The sequence below is a fragment of the Cottoperca gobio genome, chromosome 19, assembly GCF_900634415.1.
Source record: "Cottoperca gobio chromosome 19, fCotGob3.1, whole genome shotgun sequence".
NCBI classification, from domain to species: domain Eukaryota; kingdom Metazoa; phylum Chordata; class Actinopteri; order Perciformes; family Bovichtidae; genus Cottoperca; species Cottoperca gobio.
In genome coordinates, this window is record NC_041373.1 from 17,021,317 (window position 1) to 17,031,670 (window position 10,354).

Sequence of the window (10,354 nt, forward strand, 5' to 3'; positions counted from 1 at the left end):
AACACACATAGAAGACCTAATGTTACCACACTGTTCCCTTTCCTAGAGTTATTCAAAGCTAAGGAGCTAACACATATTAATAACTTCTATTACCTGAAGCCCACCTAAAATAGGCCTAGCTACGCCACTGCTGGGCAGGAGAGAGGTGCATCATGCAGACGCCCTCTTGTTGATCCTACAGAGAGGATACAGCTTCACGACTTAGACAGGATGGAAGAAACCTCATTTCCAGATGACCCTGGGAGTCAAAGTGTGTGTCCAGGCGCTGCTGAGACCCCGGGCTGGGCCCACCAACACAAAGCCATCATCGTGATGGTGATGGGATCCCTGATGTCTGCTGCGGGCGGACTCCTCTTCCTGCTCCAGGCATCGGGGGCGACTCCGCAGCCTCGGCCCGCCTCTCCGTCGGGCTGATGTTTGTTGTGACGGGGCTGGTGTGGACCCCCATCCTGAAGGAGAAGCAGAGGCGGAGGCGTGACTGCCAGGAGGCTGGAAGAGAAGCGACTCCTGTGATGTGAAAGTGGATTATTTTAGTCAATGATGCAACTTTTTCCTTTTGAAACATCCAACACATCACAAAGCTGGAGTGGATCTGCTGATACCGAGAGATGTGATGCGGTTATAACGGGCCTGTTATCATGACAGACTAATGCATGATAGTTACGCACACACACACACACACACACACACACACACACACGCACACACACACACACACACACACCATTGTATGATCTCGTCACATGATGAAATCATCATACATATTACCAGGCATCATCATTGAATATCTGTATACGACAAAAACACACAAGGAAATAAGAAATTGTTCATTTAATTAGATTTGTGTATATTGTACGTACTTAACTGACTGTTTTACAAAAAGGGAACAAACAGCACATTGGACCATTTTCCGTTACCGGGAGTGTTTCTTGGAACACAGGTGTATTTCCAAGGTGTACGTCTGAATCTCTCTCTCCACCCGGGGGCCTCAGTGCACGCTCCATGTGTGCACTCCTGCTGAGAACTTCTGGTGCACGTTGTACTTTGACCCCTGCAGGTGGTTTCATGTGAGTCGATGAGGATTACGCTCCACTGTCCTGCAGGCGCACATCTGGACTAACTCTGCTTCTGCTTCGGAGGATCTCCATTGCTGCCATGTCCACACCTGAGCCGGTCCTGGAGAGGAGGTATGAAGGAGTCGGCCGCTGCAAGTGCTCCTTCTGGTTCGCGGTGGCCCACGACGTATTCGGCGTCTTCCTCATGATGGTGGGGGTGTTTGGAGGGCTGGTCGTCCACGATTTGTTCATCTACGCGGGGGCTATCGTCATCTTCCTCAGCCTGATCTGGTGGGTGTTCTGGTACTCTGGGAACATCGACGTGCCGCCCGAGGAGCTGGAGGACGACGTGGGTCTGATCAAGCTGAAGAACCGGGGGCTCAGCGGGGCGGTGAGGCACATGTCCGACCGCTTCTCCAGCCGGATCAGGAGCTCTTTCAGAAAGACAGGCACGTCCATCAGAGGAGACCCCACGAGCAACAACAGGCCTTCAAACACGGAGGTGTCGCTCTCCACTATATGTGACAGCTCCTTCGCCTCCCCAGCTGGAGAGCTCGTGAGAGACACTTTGTCAATATGAACTGGGATCTTTATCTTTGTCAGTTTATTCTGTTCAAAGGGACTTTTGTTAGTTTGCTCTGCTGACACGCTCCAGTAATGATTAGACAACAGGTCGTATCCAGCTGAGAAGATGTAAACTTTGCTCACTATAACTCAGATAGTGTTATCGTCCCTCAGATCTGCGGTCAGACTGAGCACATTAGGGATGTGGTGACTGAACATATAAATATAAATGGTGTAATAAGAGATTAGTTCAAATGAGGATGAATTTTATTTGAGTCATGTGTGACCAGAATATGTATAGCTGACTTTTGTTATAAAAGGACAGCAGTGGAAATGAACCAAACGCAGAAATAATTTAAATATCCTTTTTACATATCATATATATTATAAAATATAATCACATTGTATAACAATATAAATAACAATAAATATGTACACAGATGTATATTACAGTATATACAGTGGTGTAATAATATGAATACAGATATTATTTTAAAAGAATACTGCTTGAGATGTACAGTGTTATACAGTAATAAAATGCAGCTTTCAGACACAAACAGTTTCCACTTATTTATTTTATGTGTACCTTTATAATCTCTGTTTTATAGATACAGTGTGCAGTACAGGGATTAATCCAATGCTTTAACTTGTGTGTTTTTACTGCTACAATCAACTGGCTTCACAACAGTTACACACACACATATAGTGTATGATGTGCTTGCAATGTATACATCCCTTGATGTATGAACAAAGATGTAAATATCAGCTTTCAGGCTGCAGGTGCTCAAGTTTTAAAAATAAACTCTTCAGTTCAAATGTCCACAAGAGAAACATAAAGTTATCTGAAGTTATCGAAATCAGACGATGTTCTGTTTGTGATCCTCCAATAAAAATGCACCACACACACACACACACACACACACACACACACACACGCACACACACACACGCACACGCACACGCACACACACACAGGCTCATTACTATATATATATATATATATATATAATGGTGCTTTTCGTTTCTGTAAGATTATTTTAATATCTTTGTGGTTATGTTGATATTGTGGATTGTCAAGGATGTGATGTATTGTCTTGTCTTCTATGTGGAGCACAGGCAGAAGACTTGTTACTGCAGTAATAACTAATGTGGATCCTAAATAAAGAATAAAGAATAAAGACAGATATTTCTCCCATGTCCTGCACCAAAACCTGTGTTTGTATGTGATACGATGTTAGACTCACTTCAGCCACAAGAGGTCAGGAGTGCTGAAGAGTTTGTATGATGTTCGTTTATTAACTCACAGTCTGCACTCAGCTTGAGTCTAAACTAATCTTACTTTTCTCCATGTTTTCAGTTGTGAAAGTCACCTGGACCCTGAGACAACAGAATACGAATCAACTAAACTCTTTGAGGCCTAACAACTGTGTTGAAAGCATTTCTCCTGATTAAACACAATATTTGTAACATTTACAGAACAGATCAGCCGTACTTATTATTTTAATGCTTTACACCTGTAAATATAATATTAATATAATATAGGAACATTGTTTTTTACATTATTAACAGGAATTCATTATTTAAATGGTACAATATTGAATATTGCAGGGTTTGGATGGGTTTATTTCTGCTTGATAAATGTGAAGATAAATCAAACTCAGAACACTTGAATTAAGAGAAACGTGCCTTTGTGTTTGTAGAATTTGTAGTAACAAAAACGGTCGACTTAAACAAGCCAAATACACGTATTAAAAACATCAAATAATAAATCATTACTTTTGAAATAGTGACAAACTATTGTCACTAAATTACACCTAAAATCCATTAATTATTTAGTAAACTTCTCATTTATAATTGGATGCACAGTTATACAAAATGCCCATTAGACCACATTACTCTGTACTCTTATACTTTACCACTAAATATAAATAAAAAGGAGAGTAAGATGTGTTAATGTTGCTTCAAGAATCACATTTCTCCATTAAAAAACATACTTTTGTAGTTCCACAGCACTTATACTACAAAAGACTACAACTCCCGTTAGGGCGGACCTGTCACGTGACAGCGGCGTGTTGTGTCATGTGACCTTGACACGGCTCTGTCAGCCCGAACTGAAATGATCTTTGGCTGTGTTGTGTTCTCTAAATGATGAATAATAAAAGTGTTCATTATAATAGAGATGTTTTATCATAGCAGGAGAAGGTGGAGCTGATGTTGTCAACAATGGCTGTTTACTGATGTGCATCAATAATCCATGTTAGTGATGAACAGTGAAGGTGCAGCACTTATTCACTTTAATGCTGCTATTTCCCCGAGTTGGTCAATTTGACTTCAGTGTGACAAGAAAAACAATGTTTTGTAAAGCGTCTCGACGCTGCTGTTTATTAATGTTGCCCTCCAACATACGGAAACACTTTGTCCCAGAAGTGTTGCAGCACATTTCATATAACTGTTAATTATTGCTTCACCTGCCCTGTTATGATGCTATAAGTGACTAATGTGCGTCACTGTACGAGGACAGCAACTAAGGTTTACAACATAAAACATTACATGTGAGCAAAAGTTAAAATGCAATATGTGAATTTAATAAAACATTTCTTACACTCAACCAACATTTACCTTCGTCCTCCATGTTTGTGCCTAAAAAAACCGTCAACGTTTTCACCGAGTTTGGACTTCAGGACCCAGTTGAGAACTCATTTTTCTGATTGTTCCGACACCACTTGAATGCAGCACACTTACACCTGTGGTTGAAAAAGACCTTTTAAATGCTTATGATGGTTTATGACGTGATTATTCACGTGTAGTCAAAGTGGTGATTTATGAGCTAACTTCTTTTAATGGGGCGTTCAAATGCTGCAGGAAGTTGTAGTATTCTCAAGTTGATGAAAGAAAGTATTTCTGTTCTTCACTTACACCAGTGAGACATTGTTTAAGAACTGATTCCAGTCCGAATGGAAGATGATACAGAAATAATTCCTTAAAATAGGAATCACTTCACTGCATCATGACTTTGCAGAATAACTCGCTAAACGTGACAGAATTATGTTTTTATCTAATTAAAGGGTTCGTCTACGATCAATTTGAGTTTGCCTCCTCACTGGTGTCCCCCTTTCACAATCTGCACTTCTCTATCATAAAGGCATGAAAAGCCCAACAAATAAACTAAAACAAAAGAAAAGTACAATTTTAAAACATTTAGACAATATTTATTGTCACTTAACATTGAACTTTACAGATATATATAATACTGTAGATATGTATAGTGTTCTTCTCGGGCTTCATTTAACTGGTTCACATCTTGATTTAACTCTCAACCAGTGTTAGAATAAATCAGAGCAGTTTAACCCAGACTAGCACGTCCTGGGTTAAACTGCTCTCTGTGGCTGATGATGCTGACAGGTGGCCTATTTGCTTTATTTAGTCACAAATCTAAATCACATTGGGCTGAGTGCTTATGTTCTGTGACCTCAGACCTGAGTGGGTATGTTTGGTGAAAAACGTTGTGCTTTGTCTCATAGTGGCGTTTCACATCACTGTTAATGAGCACCACGGTCTCTGAGCACATGAGACGCTGGTGTTGTGCTCCAGTGGGAAGGATGAACATGAAGGAGTCTGGGTTGAAAGCTCTGTTGACTTCTCTCTTCTTGGAGAGGCCATGAGTAGTTCTTGTTCTCTCCCTGTCTGCCGCTCACTCGTCTGTGTTTCTCTCCCTGTCTGCCGCTCACTCGTCTGTGTTTCTCTCCCTGTCTGCCGCTCACTCGTCTGTGTTTCTCTCCCTTTCTCCGTCTTCTCTCTCTGTATCGCTAACTCCTCTTTCCGTCTGTCACGCGCCTCTCATCTGTATTATTCAGAGTCGCAATGTTTGCCGGTTGGAATGCACACACTTGATTGGCTGAGTAGCGTCACGTGGGATGGCTTAACTCGCATGTAATTGGTCTGTGAGTTTCATGGACATGCATATAATTCTGATCACAAGTATAAGAATATAACATCATACATAGTAATGCGTATGGTACTTTAATCAAGGTATAAAAGTACACAAATATACATACATAGTAAAGTGTACGTCACATGGATCAAGATATAAAAGTACAGCAACATACATGGTGATGTGTTCAGTACATAAATCAAAGTATAAAAGTGCAGTGTGCATCTAAGACTGAGCAAGTGACACTAAGATGATAAATTCATGTTTCCACAATAGCGTTAACCCCTTTCCACACAAAAAGGAGCACGAGACGTGAATGCCACTATTTCAGCCACTGATTCACACAATAAAGCTGCTGATGAAACGCAGGAGGAGTTGCCAACAGGGAGGGACATAAGGTCAAAGTACAAAGTCGAACTGACAGACGCCATTTTCTCGTCGACAGAGCCGCAGCAGCAGAACAGGGTGAGTGTTAACAGCAGCTCTGCTGGGGTTTTACACATTCATTCTTTAGTGTGTCCTGCTGTGTGTCTCTAACAAGCAGAGTCCTGGAGTCCAATGTGATGAAATGTTTGTGAGCATCATCGCTACATGTCACACAGCAGCACAGTCCAGATGGAGAGCAGCCTCACAACCCGTCACCCTCCGGATCAATGCTTGTTCTTTCTCCAACCAGTCAACACTAAACTTCTTCTTCTTGCTTTTTACCTTCTAAAAGTTCAAATTAACTTTGTGTCCGTTTCGGGGCGGAACTCCCGGAAGTAGTTTCAAAATAAAAGCCGTGCTCCTGTAAACAAGGTGTCCGGTGCTGACAGTGACTCCGGGTTGATAGCAGACATGCGCAGAGTGTGTTGACATCTGAGCAGGAAGAAGTTTCTGCCTTTTCCCTCCAGAGACACAGTTTATACTGCAGTTTGTACCGGAACACAGATCACATGAAACTCAAGTGCTCCACTCTAAACCTTTGTGTTTTATTGTTGATTTACCAGCTCGTTAAAACATGTAACTGTAGATATTGTTGAGGAAAGAGTTGAAGAAATCGGAGCTTGAATGTCGAATCAATACAGAAAACTTGTAGTTAAATCGATATATTTATTAATATGATAAGTCAAGCATGGAACATATTCTCAGCTGAGAGACGTTCCTGTTTTGCGGCCTCTCTCCCCCTGCTCCGCAGAAAAACGTCCCGCCTCTCGGTTACATCAGTTTTTATATCGTTTCCGGTCTTTGACGTCTGACGTCATCACGTCACATCATACGGGGTATTCGAACGACTCTGCCAGGGGGGCGCGCTCATATTATGCATTCACAATATCCCAATTATCCCTGATATGATGAGACAGTTATGAGTGAGTTGAGCTTTATTTAATATATATAGTACCTAACATTTCTTCACATTATCTATGTAAATACGTGTTTCAGTTATTACACAAGATAATACATTTATTAGTTAATTATATCACAATATAAACAACACAAGCACAAACTACTTTATCATTTAGTAGAAATACATTTATTTTCAGTTATTTCTCCGTTTACTTTGATCACGGATACAATTCAATCCAGAGAGTCGGAGAGTCTGTCTGTCAGCAAGGAACACTTTTTACATTTACACTTTTATTTCTGCTCATTTCCGTTCAGTCACGTGAGGCTGATGATTCCTGAGCTTCTGCTTTGATAGGAGTTATATATTCTCTACTTTACCTGAAGCATTTAGCCTCATCAATCATCTCCAGCGTTCAAAAGACACCACCATCATAATCTGGTTATTAAATAATGGATCCACAATCAGAATATCAATAAGTACTTTTACTGAAGTACTGCACTTGAGTAAATGTCCTTTATACTTGTACTGCACTACATCTCAGAGGGAAACATTGTTCTGCTCTCAGTTCTTCCTGTCAGTTAAACATGTATCTCCAGATGATGTTTGTGATGAACTGAAGGATGAAGTTTCCTTTAGGAGAAGATTCTTCTGCTTCAGATGAATAATACTTTATACTGTGTGTGTGTGTGTGTGTGTGTGTGTGTGTGTGTGTGTGTGTGTGTGTGTGTGTGTGTGTACAGTAACTCTCAGACTGGAGAAGATGAATGATTTAACAGATGAGGAGGAGGACGGCTCAGTGTCTGCAGTCCCCAGCTGTCTGTCTCTGAAGAGTGACAGGTCTATGGACTCACCTCTACTCTTCAGTAATGAACCTGGACCCTCAGACACAAAGTAAGAGTCTGTTTCTTCTGTAAACTGACCTGAAGAGGATTCAGTTTTTATGTTCTCTTATAATCTACTGTTGTATGATAACATAAGCCCAGTAGAGTACAGTAAAGAAACACAGTAGACAACTGGGACTAAACTGTTATCATGTTGGAGACATAGGTTGTACCAATCAGTGAACATCAGCCAGCACTATTGTGATGTGTTATAAAGAACGTGTTCATCTCCACAGAAAGAAGAGCAAAACTCCTGTTTCTGTGGAGGAGCAGCGGTCCAGCTGTGCTTTGTGTCAGGACGTCCTGAAGGATCCAGTCTCTACCAGCTGTGGACACTGGTTCTGCAGACAGTGCATCGCCTCATACTGGGACCAGTCTGCTTCATCAGGAGACTCCCCCTGTCCCCAGTGTGGAAAAAGATCCAGAACAAGACTGCAGACAGCCAGTCAGACCAGCTGTGCACACAGTAAGACTGTACATCTGTCTGCTGCTGTCTTCATGTCTGAAAACAGGATTCTTCCTGCTTCATTTGTTTGTACAGCACATTATGATCTGTTATATATATTTATTAATCTCACATGTGTCTTCTCTTTCAGCAGATAGAGGTCTGCAGGAGGTTTTAGATGAACATAGGATCAGTCTGAAGAGGAGATGTGAACGTGTGACTGAAGGAAGTGAAGAAACAGGAAGTAAAACCCTCCTCAACAGGATCTACACTGAGCTCTACATCACAGAGGGACTGAGTGAAGAGGTTAATACTCAACATGAGGTGAAGCAGCTTGAGACAGCTTCCAAGAAAAAGATCCTCCGTGACGCTCCAATCAAGTGCCACGACATCTTTAAAGCCTCACCTGACCAACAGGTACACATCAGAGTCGCTCTGACGGTCGGCGTCGCTGGCGTTGGAAAAACCTTCTCAGTGCAGAAGTTCACTCTGGACTGGGCAGAGGGTTTGGAAAACCAAGATGTCAGTCTGCTGATTCCGCTTTCCTTCAGGGAGCTGAACTTGATCAAAGCTGAGCAGCACAGTCTTCTCAGGCTGCTCCATGTTTTCCATCCAACCTTACAGAAGGTCACAGCAGAGACGCTCGCTGTCTGTAACGTTTTGTTCATCTTTGACGGCCTGGATGAAAGCAGACCTTCACTGGATTTCCACAACAATGAGGTTGTGTCTGATGTCACACAGCAGTCATCAGTCAACGTGCTGTTGACAAACCTCATCAGCGGGAATCTGCTTCCCTCGGCTCTCGTCTGGATAACTTCCCGACCTGCAGCAACCAATCAGATCCCTCCTGCACGTGTGGACAGGGTAACAGAAGTACGAGGCTTCACTGACGTCCAGAAGGAGGAGTACTTCAGGAGGAGATTCAGTGATGAAGAACGGTCCGGCAGAATCATCTCTCACATCAAGACATCCAGGAGCCTCCACATCATGTGTCTGATCCCCGTCTTCTGCTGGATCACTGCTACAGTTCTGGACCACATGTTGACTACAGACCAGAGAGGAGAGCTGCCCCAGACCCTCACTGACATGTACTCACACTTCCTGCTGGTTCAGACCAAGAGGAAGAAGCAGAAGTATGATGAGGGACATGAGACGAGTCGACAGAAGCTGACGAAGGCTGACAGGGAAACTTCTTCTGAAGCTGGGGAGGCTGGCGTTTGAACATCTGGAGAAAGGAAACATCATGTTCTACCAAGAAGACCTGGAGCAGTGTGGTCTTGATGCCACGGAGGCCTTGGTGTACTCAGGAGTTTGTACAGAGATCTTCAAAAGAGAGAGTGTGATCTTCCAGAAAACAGTCTACTGCTTTGTTCATCTGAGCATTCAGGAGTTTCTGGCTGCAGTCTACCTGTTCCACTGTTACAGCAAGAGGAACACAGAGGTACTGAAGGACTTCCTGGGGAAACGCTGGGAGAATGACTCATCCCTGGATGTCTTCCTGTCTAAAGCCATGAAGAAATCCCTCACAAGTAAGAATGGCCACCTGGACCTGTTTGTCCGCTTTCTCCACGGCCTCTCTCTGGAGTCCAACCAGAGACTCTTAGGAGGCCTGCTGGGTCAGACAGACAACAGTCCACAAATGATCCAGAGAGCCATCAACACCCTGAAGAAGATGAGGAGTGAAGATACCTCTGCTGACAGAAGCATCAACATCTTCCACTGTCTGACAGAGATGAAGGACCACTCAGTACATCAGGAGATCCAAGAGTTCCTGCAGTCAGAGAACAGATCACAGAAGGAACTCTCTGAGATCCACTGCTCAGCTCTGGCTCACATGCTGCAGATGTCAGAGGAGGTTCTGGATGAGTTGGACCTGGAGAAGTACAAGACGTCACAGGAGGGACGACACAGACTGATTCCAGCTGTGAGGAACTGCAGAAAGGCTGTGTAAGTCCAGATGTGATTAACTTTATAAATCAGAGTAGATTAGAAGTTTAGTTCTTCAAATATACACGAGAAAATTCATTTTATTGAATAAATATATCCACTTTTTACTTCATTATTTAGTTTCAGATGTTCTTGAGCTGTTTCAAACGCTGTGAGAGCAAAACAAGTGTTTTCAGCTTCTATCTGTGAAGTTCATGAACACAT

The 10,354-nt window shown here is 42.6% G+C and overlaps 2 protein-coding genes across 2 annotated transcripts; both read left to right on the forward strand.

Annotated features, from left to right (window-relative positions):
• Positions 1-1,161: 1,161 nt before the first annotated feature.
• On the forward strand, positions 1,162-1,635 carry LOC115024881 (transmembrane protein 238-like; the record flags this gene model as incomplete). The annotated part of the gene is made up of 1 exon (XM_029456745.1): positions 1,162-1,635. A coding segment is annotated over one exon (474 nt), but the record flags the coding sequence as incomplete, so codon positions are not given.
• A 4,348-nt stretch (positions 1,636-5,983) lies between these two features.
• LOC115024351 (protein NLRC3-like) lies at positions 5,984-10,154 on the forward strand. Its single transcript, XM_029455830.1, is given in 5 exon segments — positions 5,984-6,015; positions 7,618-7,768; positions 7,995-8,224; positions 8,355-9,388; positions 9,390-10,154. Coding segments are annotated over 4 exon segments (2,160 nt in total). The 5' UTR covers positions 5,984-6,015; positions 7,618-7,637.
• The last annotated feature ends 200 nt before the right edge of the window (positions 10,155-10,354 follow it).